This window comes from Cajanus cajan, chromosome 10 (assembly GCF_000230855.2).
Source record: "Cajanus cajan strain Asha chromosome 10, NIPB_CcT2T_4, whole genome shotgun sequence".
NCBI lineage: Eukaryota > Viridiplantae > Streptophyta > Magnoliopsida > Fabales > Fabaceae > Cajanus > Cajanus cajan.
Window position 1 is genome coordinate 2,214,971 of NC_138526.1, and position 17,947 is coordinate 2,232,917.

Sequence of the window (17,947 nt, forward strand, 5' to 3'; positions counted from 1 at the left end):
TCCTGGGTCGATCAAATTGGTTTTGACCTGGTCAGGAAAAGTTTGTTTGAATGATTCCCAACAAGCTCTAGCTATATCTCCAAGGTAGGTTTCTGCTCGGGCAATCATATCTTGACTATTGGAAACATGATTTTCATGATGAATCCTATAGTCTCTTATAACAGCTGAAGTCCACTGTTCTATGTAATTAGGTAAGAGTTGGGGATCAACACTTCCTATGTTTAAGAGAAGAGATGGCATAATGAAATTGGGTTCTATAGGCAATCTTTTCCCTTTTGATTTTATGTTATCTCCTATGGAGAAATCTGTAGGAGTAACTATTTGTTCTCTAGGGATAAATCCTAGATTGTAGTCTTCAGTGTTATAGTCAAAATGGTGGATTTGGTTTGTAACGCTACTACCATTGTAACTATCTCCCCTTAAACCTTTGTAAGATTGGATTTCGGAAACTGGTTCAGAAACTACAGAATTAGTTTCTTCCTTTTCAAAAACTAATTTATTTTTGAAATTTTTATCATTTTCCAACCAGTTTTCTAAATCAGAATCTTCCTCGATTTCTTTAAGGATAATTTGTTCTTCTTCACATTCTTCACTAAGTTGTGAGAAGAGTTTTTGTTTAAAAATAAAATCATCTTCCTCATCTTCAGAGTCATAGATTTCATTTTTATAACTTTGGGAAGCAACTTCCTTTTGTTTTTCCCATTTTTCTACTGCAATGAGCAGTTCTTTTGAGAGACGGCTTTTCCATAAGGAACTTTCTTCTTTGTTTTGGGTGTAATCCGGAATGTAAGAATATCCTGTCCATAAATTCATGAAAGAATTTCTAGGAGGTTCTTCTTCTTCTTCGGGATTGTGTTCAACTATGTCATCATAATCTGCAAATCTAATAGAAAGGTTGTTTCTTCGATTTGTCATGATGGCTGTTTGTGGTGCTGTAATAGCAGTTCTAGTGGATCCGGAATTAAGATGGGTTTGCCATTCAATTCCTTGGTTTCTTCTAGATTCAAAGATTTGTGGTGGAAGAAATTGTATTTCATTTGATCCTAGAGAGGTAATCAGTGGATTTGTATTGATCCTATATCTGGGAGATATATGATCACTTATTCTTCCTATAAAGGTTATATCTAAGTGGAGATTATTTCCTTCAAAATTTTCTCCAAAACCTCTAGTTTGTACTTCCAGATTTATATTTTGAATAAAATCTGCAAGATTTATTGTAAAGTTAGGAGCTATGTATATAAGGGAAACAGGTTGGTTGAGGTCAACTTCAACTATCCCTATTATAGCCTGAGAATTGTTATCCCTAAACCTTTGATCAAAAAAGACAAGGAAGGCTTTAGCTCCTACAAAGGATCTAGTTAGAGTTCTAATCCCTATAGTGATAAGTCCTAAGTGAACATATCTCCTTTGGGTACTTAGAAGCTGTCTACCAACTGGTTTAGAGATTAGTCTAATAATCTCATGTTGGTCGTCGGGTAAATGAAAGTCATCTAAACGACGATATCTATAAAGGCTAGTTCTGTCTGAACTAAGCCAATTTAGATTGTATAGTTGTCTAGGATTTAGAGAATCTATCCTAGAATTTGTTCCAATATCTATATTGGATTGTATGTCAACTATCTCTTCTAGTTGTACTGTGTTTGAATTTGTTCTTCTAAGAAATATGTCTAAGATTCCAGGTTGTCTATTTATTGATTCTCCTATGGGAGTATGTCCCGTAAGGGTTTGTGAGGTTCCTGTAAAAGGAAGGGTTTGTGTTTGAGTTCTGTTTGTCATTTTCTAGGCTTGGCTAGAATATATTTGTTAGAACTGGAGATTGTGGAGGTATTAGTTCCAAGACTGAGCTTAGAAAGTTGTTTAGAAATTTTTTCTAAATCTGCGTTTGTTGGATGAGATTTTGTTTTCAAGATTTCAAAAACCTGATCTATTTTTTCTTCCAAATATTTTATCCTAGAAAGGATAATATTTTGAGTTTTGTTAACACTATCTAGATTCTCTATAAGAGTCTCTAGATCTCTCTTAGTGGCCAGAACGTAACCGCTCTGATACCAGCAAAAACTGGTACCAGTGAATTTTGTTGAAAAAAAGGAGTGTTCCCTTTTTTTTTTTATATTGCTATTTATTTTTATAATCAATATAGTAGTATAGTTACTATTCCTTTTTCTAGCTAGATTTGTTAAAGCCAACTCATAAGAATTATCAATTTCTTCAGAAAATTCAGAATTTTTGTAGTTATCAGCTAGCATTTGTTCCTGGCCAATGCTGAACAGTGTAATTAACAAAATCAAAATCTAAACTAGACTTCGTCATTCCAGTAGCCTATGGTTCAGTGGATATCAAGTACATATCAGACTAATACATTAAGGTAAACTAAAGAGACTTAAATGCACAATTATTATTATTTTTTTATAAGCATCACAATAATAAAACTTTAATGATAGAGTTAATTTGATGACATGACATTGATATTATGTAAAGAGTAAGGTGTTAATAATTACCTCTCATTCTTGATAATAATCTTTTATAATAGTTTTACACAAATCCAGAACAATAATAAACTTTTCTATTTTAATATTTTATTATTATTATTTTTTGTTGTTTTACTTTATGATAAAAATATATATTAGTTATAATGTATAAATTAATTAAAAGTTAGATAGATTTTAAGAATAGAATTGATAACACTATAATTAATATTATTATAAAATTTATGTACCAAAAAAAATATTATTATAAAATTTAAAAATGACAAATACGTGCCAATTACGTAACATGAAACGGAGGGTTTACATCGAAAAAAAACGTGTCAATTACGTAACATGATAACGTAGAAAATAGTGAGAATAAACCCTCACTCTCACCTCTAAAGGAGTACATAACCATTAAGTTAATAAATTTCATTAAAGTATAAATAAAAATAACAATATATCTACCTTCAACTAAAAATTAAAATTATACAATATATCTACCTTCAATTAATATTAAAATTAATATATTAATAATGTGATTAATAAAATAAAATTAATTATATTATTAGTATATTTATATATTACAATACATTATTACTTTTACAATATTATGTAATTGTTAACCCATTTAAGCTATATATATATAATTAGTATTAATAATAATGTTTATAAAATAATACTATTAATAAATTTAATTGAATTAATATAATATTAATATATTTTTATGGAATATATATATATATATATATATGTATATTAAATACGATATAAATATATTGAAAAAAAATGTAATTATAAATATATAATATAAATAAATTTTTTTGACTAAAATATGTAATTATATGTTTAAAAATACTAATATATTTTTAAATTAACCTTATTCTAATATATTTATATTTATTAATTTATTAATCTATATAATAATAGTCTAATAATATATTATTAGTATTATATTATTAGAATGTTCAAAAATATTAACTAATGTAGATGCCACTACGTACTGGTGTTAGATTAAAAGAATGTAGCAAAATATTTATGCCTTTTCATAAAGGTATTATGATATGATGAGGTAGTTTATTTATTAGAGGAAGTAGTGGTAAAATATGTTCACTGAAAAGCAGCAGATGCAGGAGCTGGTGGATTAACTAAAAATATATCAAGAAGTTGGTGAATGGATGTGTAGTTATAATCAGGATATAGCTCTGAAGCTTCAAGGTCTTCTTCCCCTATTTCGAAGGCCATCAGGTCTCCTCTAACAAATATACTATACAGAATGGAAACTGGAATATTCTCTGGATGGGGTAAGGCTGCAACAACATATTGAAAAAAAAAAACTTCAATCAACCCAGAACTTCAATCTACCCAAAGCAAGCTTCTTAGTCTAGAGTTCTTCTCTATAAAACTTCTCTCTAAAAAACTCCATTTCTCTTCAACCACCCAACTCTATTTATAGACATTCAGGAGTGGCCAGAACGCCCTGTTCTGAATCTGGAACGGCCCGTTCTACACCCCTTCATCATCTGTAAAAATCACATGCAGAACGGCCTGTTCTGAAATCAGAACGGTCCATTCTAGGACTCATCCAGAACGATTCGTTCTCCATCCAGAACGGCCCGTACTCCCTCCAGAACACCCCATACTCCATCCAAAACGGCCCGTACTCCATCTAGAACGGCCCGTTCTAGGGTTTGGAACGCCTCGTTCTCAACTACAATTTATAGGTCAAATCAGTAGTTTGGAACGACCCGTTCCAATTTGGGAACGACTCGTTCTAGGCTACTGAATCACCCATACTGAGCTTTTGGGCCTTCTGAAACAACTTGCTACGTTACAATAGGCTCAGGAGTCACCTCACTATCTATACCTATGGGTATATTGTTGGTTTTAAATTTGAGTGAAAACCCAATTTGAAACACTTAAATTAGTTGGTTTGGATTAGTTTTCATAATTTCTTTTGCTTAACCTAAACTAAACTAATTTAATGTTGATTAAGTTGGTGCGGTTCAGGTAATTGAATATCCAATATTTTTTTAAAAAAAGATATTTTTTTCCTCAAAGTACATAAATTTTCTAACATTAACTAAATTGATATATTGTCAAAAATTAAATAATTTGATAGATTTGCAACATAGTTCTTTTTCATTTATTTTCTTAATTTACTTAAGGATTTCAAATGTACTACGATGTGTGAAGACGACACTCAATATATATTGCAATATAGTTCCTCTTGGTTTCTTTAAGTATTTGAGAAACGAAATGAAAAAAAAAAATCTATATATTGTAACACAAATATTTTCAAAATAATCAAAACGATATATACATATTAATTATTAACTAAATAAAAAATAAAAATAATAATATATAAATTAATTGATTTGGTTCAAGTTGGTTAAGATTTTAAATGTGTAAATTTGATATCCAAATCAATCAACATCAGATTTAATTGGTTTGATTGAAATTAGATTCAAATAAAAAAAGAAATTCCAAAATACTCCAAACCAATTTAATTGGGTTGTTTTAGATTGTTTGGTTTGTCAACGATGAACACCTTTACCCTTACTCCTTATCCAAACCAATGAATAAGACATTCTCACTATCCCTTACCTTGAGTAATGATTCTTCAATACAATGCATGATTTTTCAATACATACATGCTCATGAATGAGACATTCTTATTGTCCCTTATCTTGAGTGACAATTCTTCAATATAATGCACTCCTTGTAGCCTTAACCACTACTCCATACTTTCTTTGGTGACTTTCTGTAACGACCCGGCTGGTCACTACACACTACACCGTACACCTGAAACCGGACAGAAAGAACAAGTGTATACATATAGTGTCTAGAATATACATATATACATGTCCAAGTCTGACTAGATTCAAAATGTACAACAATACATCCAGAGCTACTACACCAAGTAGTTAAAACACCAAAACATCCATAAGAAATAAGCTCTATCTGCCAGCTACCGATCTGCCACAAGCCACCAACCTATCCCTGCTCTGCTCCCATACATAGTATGACCATCGCAGTCCAAACCACATGGAAACAACAAGGGTAAGCTAGTGAAAAGAAACAACATACATATATATAAATTTAAGAATAGTAAACAGCTACAACTATTAGAACATCAATTAGCTTAACAACATCAGCTATATATATATATATATACATAACAACACACATCTCACATCATTCAACAATAACAACAGTACACATCGATAGGTAGTAGTAAACACACAATGCGTCGTCACGCATATCAGCTCGGAGATCTCCTACAACAGCTTAGCCTTACGGCCTACAACAGCTCCTATCAACACGGAGCACAGCACCGACTTAGCGGCTATAACAGCACCACAATAGTGGCTAACAGCACTGACTAGTGGCTATAACAGCACCACAATAGTGGCTAACAGCACCGACATAGTGGCTATAACAGCACCACAATAGTGGCTAACACAGCATGCAGCTCAGCAACTAACAGCACAGCAAAACAGCTCACAGCACAGCACAACAAAATTAGCATACAACACAACTAAGTAGTATTCAACACAACTTACTACTCACAACTCGGCTCATCATTCTAGAGCACAGCCATATTATAAATCAGCATTTAAAATCATCAATAACAGCCCAGCTCAGCACAGCGATATACATCTATTACAGCTTAACATCATATTTCAGCATTTACATCTCAGCTCAGCAATTACAGCATAATTCAACAACTATCAGCATATAATTCAGCTCGACTCAAACAATAAAGTTTAGCATTAGCATCACATAGCACAACTCAGCGTCTTACAGCACATCTAAGCATCTTACAGCAACATACACCTAACATAGCTCAACATCATCAAACAACAATTTCAGCTAGTCATCACATCATATTCATCAATTTCGGCTTAGTTCAGCATGAAACAATATTATCAACAAATTCAGCATATAACTTCACCTCCTTATACGCGCCCGGCGCGCTCATGGTCGCGCCTGGCGTGGCACAACCAGAGGGCTCCAGGGGCCAGCGCGCCCGACGCAAGCGTGCCTGCGCCCGGCGAGACTCAGCCAGAGAGTCCAAAGCTCTCTCGCGCCTGGCGCAATACCCAATTGCGCCCAGCGTAGGCCAGGCAGAGACTCCAAGGAGTCTCACACGCCCGGCGTGCCCCAACCCGCGCCCAGCGCAGGCAAGGCAGAGACCTCCCTTGGTCTCGCGCCCAGCGTAAACCAAATTGCGCCCAGCGCCCTCGAGGCAGAGACTCCCAAGGAGTCTCACGCCCAGCGCGACAAGGGTCGCGCTCAGCGCAGTACATCAATATCATCATTCAGCTCAATTACATTCATCATTAACAGCTTAAAACAACATGATCAACAACTTCACAACGAACAACATGTTCAACACATAATACGACCCAACCATCTTGTTTACAACTCATCTATCTTGTCAACTTACTCACCCAAACAACACCAATACACCTAAGCACCTAAAACAACTTTAAACTTAACCAAATCACTAAATGTGAAATGGCAACCATCACAGCAAACAGCGCATCAGGAGTTATACTACTCCTACCATGCTCATCCTTATCTTATATGAAAGATACTCAAATTTCCTACAACTCTCATGAAGACACCAAGTCTTAATTCATTCATTTACCTTGTTAAATATTCTAAAAACCGCAACAGCTATAGGTAATACTGGCAGCTTGACCCCTCTTCACTAAAACAGCCATATCTGGAGTTCTAAAACTCCTTTTTGGGTGATTCCAGCGCCATTGGAAAGCTAACATCCAAGGCTACAACTTTCATGAAGATTATAAAGTCAAATTCTGACATTCAAATGCGAGCCCAGCGCATTAAGAGCGCGCCCGGCGCAATTCTCACCTGAGACCACGCGAAGAACTGCGCCCAGCGCGAAGAACTGCGCCCGGCGCAAATTCAAACAGCAACTCTCCCCAGTTCGAAAATTCCACCCAAAAACCTGCAAAATCAACTTCCCAGGCACATGCAATCGGTCCAAAGCATCACATTTCCATCCAAGAACCCAAAAATACTACCTTTTTCAACATGCAACAACAAATCACAGATTTCCCCAAATTTTCTCAAAAACCCCGAAACCCCCAAAAACAGGTTCTCATTCAACACAGCCACGAATCAACCATCAACAAGCATCTAATGAGTTTCTAGAGCTCATCCACAGCCAAAAACAGCGACAAAAGAAAGAAAATTACTAGCTTCCCTTACCTCGGTGAAGAAATCTGAGCTCCGGGAAGAGGAAGGGGAAGAAAAGAGGATCCGCACAAGACTTGCTCCGAACGACTTCAAGTTGGAGAGAATACACCTCCTTGATCACCCACAACTTTTTTTTTTTGAAGAAGAGAAAAAGAATCCCTAAAATCAGCAGGGTTTGTGAGGAGAAGAGAGGATTTGAGTGAGTAGAGAGTGAGAGGGAAAAAGAAGGGGGCAGCCACGGGTCTCACACTTTCCATGGGTTCTCCTATGAAGGTGATCTTAAGATTTTAGAAGGATGTGTTAAGAAAACTTAATCCTTATTTTTGTTTTTAAAAGCCTTCAATTCGGATCCAATGTCCAACCCAATCTCTTCTTACTTTTCACATCCTTTTTATTTTATTTAATTAATAATTAATAAAAAATTATTATTATTATTTACAAAATTAGGATCATGTGACACGCACCAACTCACTCCGTATAGTAGGGATGATAAAACGGGTCAGTCTAGCCTATTTTTCCCGGCCTACTATTTGGCCCGACAAGTTGGCGGGCTTGACAGAACAAGCTTGACAGGTTGACAGGTTAAAATGATGAGCTCGACCTGCCAATTTTTGGCAGGCCAACGGACCAACCCGCGAGCCACGGCCCACTTTACCATCCCTACCGTGTAGGGTGAAACTACAATTGTCCATAGCTATCCAAGCACATGATGTCACGTAGCTATAGCCAATAATAATCCAAGTTGTATTGCTATGACCGGTCGTAATCACATTTTTAATTTTATTTTCAAATATATAACTTATTATAAAAAATAAATTACGCTATTTTAAAAAGATAATAAATAATATAGACAGATCCAAATTTTATAGATAAGTTAATTAAAAATATTAAAAAAAGTATGCTATCTTAAAATATCGCTACGGATGAAAACAATATAAATAGTTTTTTTTTGTTGAAAATACTCCACAATGATCAAAATGTCAAAGAGAAGGAGCACAATTACATCAGTCCATTAAAACGAAATTAAAAAGTAATTAATTAACAAACGTTTGTAATTAAAACACCAATTGACATAAATAAAGTCACATTAAAACATAATTAAGATAGTTAAACTCGAAGATATTAAAATAAGGTTTAAAATATTTCTTAAGTTCTTCAAAGTTAAATTTATTTTTAATCTCTCAAATTTAAAATTAATTTTTCAGTCCTGAATTTCAAAAATAGTTTTAATCTTTAAGTTTTGTTTGAGCATATGTCAAATATTACCGCATAAAATCTACTTATTAATGTTTTTATTAGTGAAAATATCACATTAAACCTAATTGATGTTACATAATTATCTCAATTTGTCACTTTTAAATATATTATTTTTGACCTAAAAGACTAAAGCAAAAATTTTAAGAATTAAAGGAATTAAAAACAAAAATTTTAAATTTGAGAGATTAAAAATAAATTTATCCTAAATTTGAAAAAGTTAAAATTACATTTAAATCTTAAAACAATATAATTTTAAAGTTTGACTTACTTGAGCTAGTTTTCTGTCCAAAAAAGTGTGTAGCTACTTTAAATACTAACAACATAAGTCAGTATATATATCATAATACTGTTGTAATTTTTATTAAGTATTACACCGCACAATAACTTTATATTAAATGTGAATTTTGTAAATTCAACCGTTAATATCACTTTATATGTGTATATCAAATTTTGTTAAAACTGAACAAGAACTTGAAGGTAATCAAAGTGTTCATATTTTAATATATTTTAAAATGTATATATTACGTCAATTTTGTTTTATAAGAATGAAGTATTAAATAATTATGAATTAATATAAAATTTTGTATATATGATTTAAAAGTAAAGAACTTTTAATATAACGGTTGAATTTACAAAATTCATATATGTAATATTTATTAAAAGTTATACCAATATTATTATAACTCTCCTCATATATATATATATATATATATATATATATATATATATATATATATATATATATATATATATATATATATATACCAATATCCAAAAATAAAATTAGGGAACGAGGGACTTCTTGTTTTTAAAAAACTTTAAAATTACAATATATTTATAATGCAAATATTAACTAATGTAGATGCCTTTTCAAATTATCCAAAGGTATTATGATATGATGAGGTAGTTTATTTATTAGAAGAAGTAGTGGTAAAATATGTTCACTGAAAAGCAGCAGATGCAGGAGCTGGTGGATTAACTAAAAATATATCAAGAAGTTGGTGAATGGATGTGTAGTTATAATCAGGATATAGCTCTGAAGCTTCAAGGTCTTCTTCCCCTATTTCGAAGGCCATCAGGTCTCCTCTAACAAATACACTATGCAGAATGGATACTGGAATATTCTCTGGATGGGGTAAGGCTGCAACAACATATTGAAAAAAAAATAAAATAAACTACCATTACATTTATTACCATGAGAAAGGAGTAAAATAAAAGTCAATATCCTTGATTAATTATTTAAAATGTCTTACTCTCGGATTGTTTGACAATCTCTTCCTCAGTAACAAAATCCTTGCGAAAATTCTGACCACATTTTTGCTCCCACAATGATATCAACTCATTCTGTGATATGATATTCTTCGAGGGTCGGTAGATAACAATACGATTGCATGTTCTTGGATCATTTGCTACTTTAATAGTGTACATGGCAATATCTTCTTCATAATTCAGCACAGCTAATCACGTCAGAGATTGCTATTTGTTATTATATGACCTCATATGTGTAGTGCAAGTGCAAGTTTCATATTATAAGGGAAAAAGAATCATAAAAAATAATATTAAATTCTGCGTCAGCATTCTCATCCTTGCATTGCACAAATATTTGTAAAAAAACTATAAGTTTAAAAATATTAAAGAGAATATCTGATGGAAGAAAGGTAAGGACCCGCCGTGACCATAACCCAACACTGGTAATTCATCATGTGAATTGTGTAGTTCAAAGGAATCTGTACCTTTACTTTCACCGTTGCCATAGACTGCAATCTTATCCCTTTTCTCGTACGGACGAAGCAAATAATTGACAAAGTATGCACCAAAACAATTTGCAGAGACAAAGGTATAAGGGATCCCAGCTGCTTCAATTTCTCTTCTAATGTTTCTTTTTTTATCCAGAAAAGCTTGGAATGGAGGAAGAGGGTTTATTCTATCTTCTTCTACCCCAAAATCTGATGGAAGAAATCTCTGCAAATATATATATATATATAAAAGAACACACTATAAATAGCTTAAAGAAGTAGATCCAAAATAAAATGTGGTAGTGTTAACTTCGCAATAATCCAGAAATAACAAGTTTTTATTTTTATTTTATTTTTAAAGCAGTTGGAGATCAAAAGCTTGCTTAACTCTAAGAGGATAATATTAGTTATGTTAAATTTCTTAGTGTATTTCTTTTTTCAAAGAAGATAACTTCTCAAAAGGAGAATGTTTTGATTGATGGAATGTACCTTTATGTTACCAGCAACTTTGATAGCATCTATAATTTTGAGTTGCTCCATCACTTGAGGGTATGCTAACACACATATAACAATGTCTACTTGTTTAATGACTTTTAAAATCTGGTCATGCTCAAGTTCTCCCTGTGATTGCAATAATTATGAGACTCATTAGTAAAATGAAATGTTAAACTTAATTAATCATCTATTCAAGAGAGGGAGAGATAGCAAGTAAGTAAAACCTGGACAAGTGTGACTCCCATGGAGTTGAAGTCATTGCAAAGTTGTGTCTTAGATGGACAAGTTTGTGAATTAAGAGGACGAGTGTACACTAAAGTTGGATGACCCAAAGAGACACTTGCCTTCACAATGTTCTTGCCTATGTAACCAGTTCCTCCAAATACAAGAATCCTATTCTTCTTCTCCATATTTTAGATTCTATGCTTCTCTTACACATCCATGTTTAACTTATTGCTTTAAATACTTGTACCATCGATCACATGCCCTTTTGCGTACGGTGTCAATTATTTAAATAATTTAATCACACAACTATATTAATAATTATATTTATAAGTAGTCATTTATTATAACTTAACCATAATTAATTTATTATAAAAAATATTATGTACACTGACATTTAGAAGAATATTTATAAAATTTAAAAAAATATCTTTATAAATATAATATATGTAAGTACTTATTTTATATATAAGTATACATAATTTTAATGTTAATTTTGAAAATAATATATTTTATGTGTCACTATAAGTTATACATATACTTTTATTAATAATATACTATCTCTCATATATATATATATATATATATATATATATATATATATATATATATATATATATAGTGAATAAAAATAGTATTTTATATTGTGTCATTATATACTGTATATCATTATATATAATTGTTTTAATATTTTAATATTTAATTATAATTTAAAATAATTTAATATATTTTTAAAAAAATATTATATAACTGGTTATATATAAAGTCGGTTATATGATCGACTTTAATTGTAACTGGTTTTGAAAAAATAATTTGGTTTTCAATGTTGATTTTATAATATTACGGTTTTCTTGTATATTTATTTTAAAATAAAATGGTTTTGAAAGGAAAAGAGGTTAATTTTACTTGTATATCACGCTTTCTTCATAAAGCTTGTAATTTTATGGTTTTTAAAAGCCTGTGATTCTTATTAAGTTTTTTTTTTCATTCATAATATTGTCATGTATGTGGTCAATAATTATCATTATATCTAATCTTTCTTTGTATAGATATTTTATTTTAATTTACATAAATAATTAATTATTAACAAGAATAATTAAGATGGAGAAATATTGAAAACTCCATTATATATTGTATTATATATTGTTTACTTACTTATATATAAAGGAGAGGTATTGGAAAAATTTTCATTTTTGAATGAATTCAAAGTATCTTTCCCATAAAAAAAAACAAATAACTAATCAACAGTGGAAAGAAACACAAAAAAGGACACACACGTGAGAGAAAACACAATAAAATAAGAATCCTTCAAATATAATTATAGTTTTTAAATAACCAGTTACATTTCCAAATCAATTTATATAATCAGTTATAGCAAAAACAGGTTTCAAAATATTATAAAAAAAAAAAATTATATCTAATACACCTTTAAATTTTATTTTTACACTTTAACATTCTTCTTTAAATTTTTTTATGCTTAAAAAGATAGATAGGAGATGACACTCCTATGATCGAATACTAGACAAGAAGCTAATAGCATGTTGGAGAACTTTAGACTAAATATTACTGTCTATTTAGTAGTTAGTTAAAGAACAATATTCTTCTTATATAAACTAGCATATAGAGGCGCATACCTTCATATATTTTGAGTTTGAATTGAATTAATGAAATAAAATATTAAATAATTTTTAAATTTTTTACAAACTTGCAGACTTGACCTTTACATTAAGAACTTTAAATTCAACTTTGATCGTTAAAATTTGATATAAAATATAAGTTATTAAACATAATAAATTTATGTAGACCTAGTCATAAACTAAAGATATTCCTTATATATATATATGAGGAGGGTTCAAATGACACTGGTGTAACTTTTACTAAGTGTTACACCGCTCAATAACTTTATATTAAATGTGAATTTTGAAAATCCAACCGTTAGATTGAAAGTTCATATCTCTTAGATCATATATGTCAAATTTTGTATTAATCTAAGATGATTTGATACTTCATTCTCATAAAACAAAATTAACGTAATATATACATTTCAAAATATAGGAGGGTTCAAACGACACCGGTGTAACTTTTACTAAGTGTTACACCGCTCAATAACTTTATATTCAATGTGAATTTTGAAAATCCAACCGTAAGATTGAAAGTTCATATCTCTTAGATCATATATGTCAAATTTTGTTAAAATTGAACAACAACTTGAAGGTAATCAAAGTGTTCATATTTTAGTATATTTTGAAATGTATATATTACGTTAATTTTGTTTTATGAGAATGAAGTATCAAATCATCTTAGATTAATATAAAATTTGCTATATATGATCTAAGAGATATGAACTTTCAATCGAACGGTTAGATTTTCAAAATTCACATTTAATATAAAGTTATTGAGCGGTGTAACACTTAGTAAAAGTTACACCGGTGTCATTTGAACCCTCATATATATATATATATATATATATATATATATATATATATATATATATATATATATATATATATATATATATATATATATATATATATATATATATATAAGGGGGTTATAATTACACTAGTGTAACTTTTATCAAGTTACACCACTCAATAACTTTATATTAAATGTGAATTTTGTAAATCCAATCGTTTGATTGAAAGTTCATATCACTTTATATCTGTATATCAAATTTTGTTAAAACTAAACAACAACTTAATTAAAGGCGATCAAAGTGTTCATATTTTAGTATATTTTGAAATGAATACATTACGTCAATTTTATTTTATAAAAATGAAGTATCAAATCATCTTGGATTAACATAATTTTTTTTATATATGATCTAAGATATATGAACTTTCAATTTAACGGTTGGATTTACAAAATTCGCATTTAATATAAAGTTATTGAGCAGTGTAATATTTAGTAAAAGTTACACTAGTGTTATTATAACCCCCTTCATATATATATATATATATATATATATATGTGTGTGTGTGTGTGTGTGTGTGTGTGTGTGTGGTTATAATTACACTGGTGTAACTTTTATCAAGTGTTACATCACTCAATAACTTTATATTAAATGTGGATTTTTTAAATTCAACTGTTAGATTAAAAGTTCATATCACTTTATATGTGTATATCAAATTTTGTTAAAATTGAACAACAACTTGAAAGGTAATCAAAGTGTTCATATTTTAGTGTATTTTAAAATGAATATATTACGTGAATTTTGTTTTATAAAAATGAAGAACAAATCATCTTGGGTTAATATAAAATTTAATATATATGATCTAAGAGATGTGAACTTTCAATCTAACGGTTGGATTTACAAAATTCACATTGAATATAAAGTTATTAAGCGGTATATACTTAGTAAAAGTATAACCCTCCTATATATATATATGAGTCTCCATGATTGTTTTCAAAACAACGTATGTTCTGATCTTCCTAATGCCTTTTGGGACAGGAAAAAACATATGGTGAGTCTCCCTTATGAAAAGGATTTTTTTGATAAAAAAAAAAAAAAAAAGTTTTTCTAAGTAAAATTAGTTTATGATCCTTAACTCTTCAGTAACTTTATATGATGGTTTTGTATTAAAATTAACTTAGACCTTACTATAACTTCTTATGGAACCAAGTGAGGGTAATGATACTAGATATTGTTAAACCATGAGTAATTTCCTTCGCTCCCTTTCCCGTCGTCTTACTATCAAAGCTTCTTCCTCCTCGTCTTCTTCTTCTAAAAATCTGCTCACAGAGCAACACCAATCTACGGAGGAAGTACCTCCTAAAAACAATATCTTCGAAGAAGAAGTCTGCTTTGAAGATATCAATCAAGCAATCGATAACTGGGAAATCCCTAAAATCCCTCAGGATGATCTTTACATCCCTGATGAAAACAAACATGTCCGCAGTTCTGATTATATCATCAAGACTGCCGAAAACAACATCCCTTTGGACCCCCAAACTGGTGAAGAATTCCACCTCCTCACAAAGCAATCAATTACTGAGCATTCTAGGAAGTATAAATACCTCCATATATGATGTGTCCAAGTAGCTGTCAAACCTCTCATCAGAGAAGGGCTTAATGCCTCAATCCTTATGTGTCTTAGAGATATTAGGCACAATGACTTCCACAATTCTCTTATAGGGACCGTAGAAACAAGCTTAGGACATGGTCCTGTCTATTTCAATTGTTTCCCTAACAAAACTGTGAGTCTTTTAGACAGAAATGTTCTAGATTCGCTGTTTTTAAACATCAGACTGCATGGGTTGGACATGAAAGAAGGATCTATCCCTGCAGCCCTTCTTTACAGAATCCAATACAAAGTCATGAACACTTGTAATTCAAGGGTTCTGCTTAAAACTACTAATCGGGAAACCACTTTGTTTGTTACAGACATGACAAAAGCCAACGTGGCCGTTCCCAAACTCATAAAATGGGATGAGGTTGAATTACCTACATCCTGGCAAATTGATAGAGCAACCCCAACTTTACCTAGACAAGCCCCAGAATTCCAAGAAATTAGGCAATCTGAGGCTGGTAAGGTAGAAATCATATTTGACCGAAGAAATTCTTTCTCTTCAAGATCAGAAGCTACTAGATCGGAGTACAATAGTGCTAGAAGGTCTTTTTCTGTAGCCTCTCAATCTTTTAAGGACTAACCTCATCTGAAATCCATTCCCCTACTCAATCTGAAATGCAATATGGTCACTTATGAATAAGTACACCATAGACAAACCTTCCCTTCAAAAGGAATTCTACTCTGATGTCTGGACAACTCAGAGAAAATGGTTTCTTAATAGTTTTAAGGGTGACCGTAGGTCAGAAATCATAGATTTGTTCTATACTTTTCTTAACAATATCCAAACCCATGTGTGTTTCTTCGATTGGTTAAATGTCTACCTTCGTAGAAACAATATCTATCCTCCTTGGACTATTACCATCACAGAAGACCTTTCTGTTAATACACTTACTGTGTGGCACCGAAAGGATGGTAAGTTGGTTAAATCTGACCTTCCGCCTAACAGTAGTTATCACATCCCAAACTTAGAGGATAAGTATTTAGCTTCACCTTTTAAGTATAAATCGGATGAAACCGTAGGAGCTCAGGATATTAGAGCCCTTATGGAACAAAACAACTACACCAACAAGTATCTCCAGGTTTTAGGAGAAAATCTTGAAAGAAAATCCTCGTCCTTTGGTACTAAGGATGATGAATCAGTTACCAAACCCTTGTTTAAACCTTTTAGTCTTTCTAGTCAGACTAAAAATAAATTTAGGGCCATCCATCTTAATTGGACTAAAACTTTAGAAGATTCTAAAGGAGTCAAGGATAACTCTATTGTTATTCCTGATACCCCTGGTTCATCACAAGTCAGATCTGTCAAGATAGGACCTGTTACTAGGAGTACCTCTCAAAGAGAACAATCTCTTAGGATTAACAAATTAGGAACCTCCTCTATAGGTTCTGACTCTGAAGACACTGAACCCAATAATAAGTCCGCTCTTCAGGTTAATCCTGTTATTACTAAGGCCGTCAACTGGAAGCAGCCTTCTAAGCTTTATTATAATCGGGCCACAGCCCCTGACCTCCTTCTTGAGGAAAAGAATGATCAAAGTTTCCGGTCATTCAGTGCTACCAACATCTATGAGTGGAACATAGATGGTTTAACCGAGTATAATATCCTTAATACCCTTCAACATATGACAATGGTTTCTACAGCATATCAAACTGCTCTCGATAGTGCTGATGAAGCTATTGTTGAGATTTTAACGTCCGGATTTTCTGGGCAACTCAAAGGTTGGTGGGATAATTATGTTTCTAGAGAAGAGAAACATGAGATCCTTACAGCAGTCAAAACTGATGCTGAAGGTAATCTCATCACCACAGCCAAGGGTGAGTCGATCCCTGATGCTGTCAATACTCTTATCATGGCCATCATCAAACATTTTATCGGAGATCCTAGCATCTGGAAAGACTGATCTGGTGAACTCCTATCCAATCTTAAGTGTAGAACTTTGGGAGATTTTAGGTGGTATAAGGACACCTTTCTTACTAGAGTTTATACACGAGATGATAGTAATCAACCTTTCTGGAAAGAAAAATTCCTAGCTGGTCTTCCAAAATCTTTAGGAGATAAGGTTAGAGAAAAAATCCGATCCCAGTTTAATGGTGACATCCCTTACAACCAGTTAAGTTATGGTAATCTCATAGCTTATGTCCAAAGAGTAGCCCTCAAAATCTGTCAAGATGACAAAATCCAAAACCAACTGGCCAAAGAAAAGGCCCAGAACCGCAAGGATTTAGGAAATTTTTACCAGCAATTTGGTCTTCCCTGCTCTAAGGATTCTACTAAGACCCACAAGCGCAGAAAACCTTCTCAGCCCTTGCTGGGTAAAACCCAAAAAACTAGACCAAAGATCTCTAGGACTAAGGTTCGGCATTCTAATCCCAGAACCGGTAGGCCTCCTGCTGTCAAAACCACCCCTCAGGGCTCCAATTTCCCAAATAATTTTAGGGAGACCAGGACTTGTTTTAAATGTGGCCGCAA

The 17,947-nt window shown here is 31.9% G+C and overlaps 1 protein-coding gene and 1 long non-coding RNA gene across 3 annotated transcripts; both read right to left on the minus strand.

Annotated features, from left to right (window-relative positions):
* Positions 1-4,949: 4,949 nt before the first annotated feature.
* LOC145952681 (uncharacterized) lies at positions 4,950-9,531 on the minus strand. Its single transcript, XR_014430199.1, has 2 exons — positions 7,710-9,531; positions 4,950-5,473 (listed from the first exon to the last, which is right to left on the minus strand). It is a non-coding gene; the product is annotated as an uncharacterized LOC145952681 (long non-coding RNA).
* Positions 9,532-9,842: 311 nt separating this feature from the next.
* Positions 9,843-11,628, minus strand: LOC145952680 (eugenol synthase 1-like). Of its 2 annotated transcripts, none has more exons than XM_083065575.1 (5): positions 11,410-11,628; positions 11,180-11,311; positions 10,688-10,916; positions 10,208-10,390; positions 9,843-10,095 (listed from the first exon to the last, which is right to left on the minus strand). In XM_083065575.1, the coding sequence occupies exons 1-5, from the start codon at positions 11,593-11,595 to the stop codon at positions 9,896-9,898; spliced, it is 930 nt and encodes a 309-aa protein (XP_082921701.1). In that variant the 5' UTR covers positions 11,596-11,628; the 3' UTR covers positions 9,843-9,895. The 2 variants fall into 2 exon arrangements, with proteins under 2 accessions (XP_082921701.1, XP_082921700.1); XM_083065574.1 differs by having other exon boundaries at positions 10,208-10,411; positions 11,410-11,627.
* Between the last annotated feature and the right edge of the window lie 6,319 nt (positions 11,629-17,947).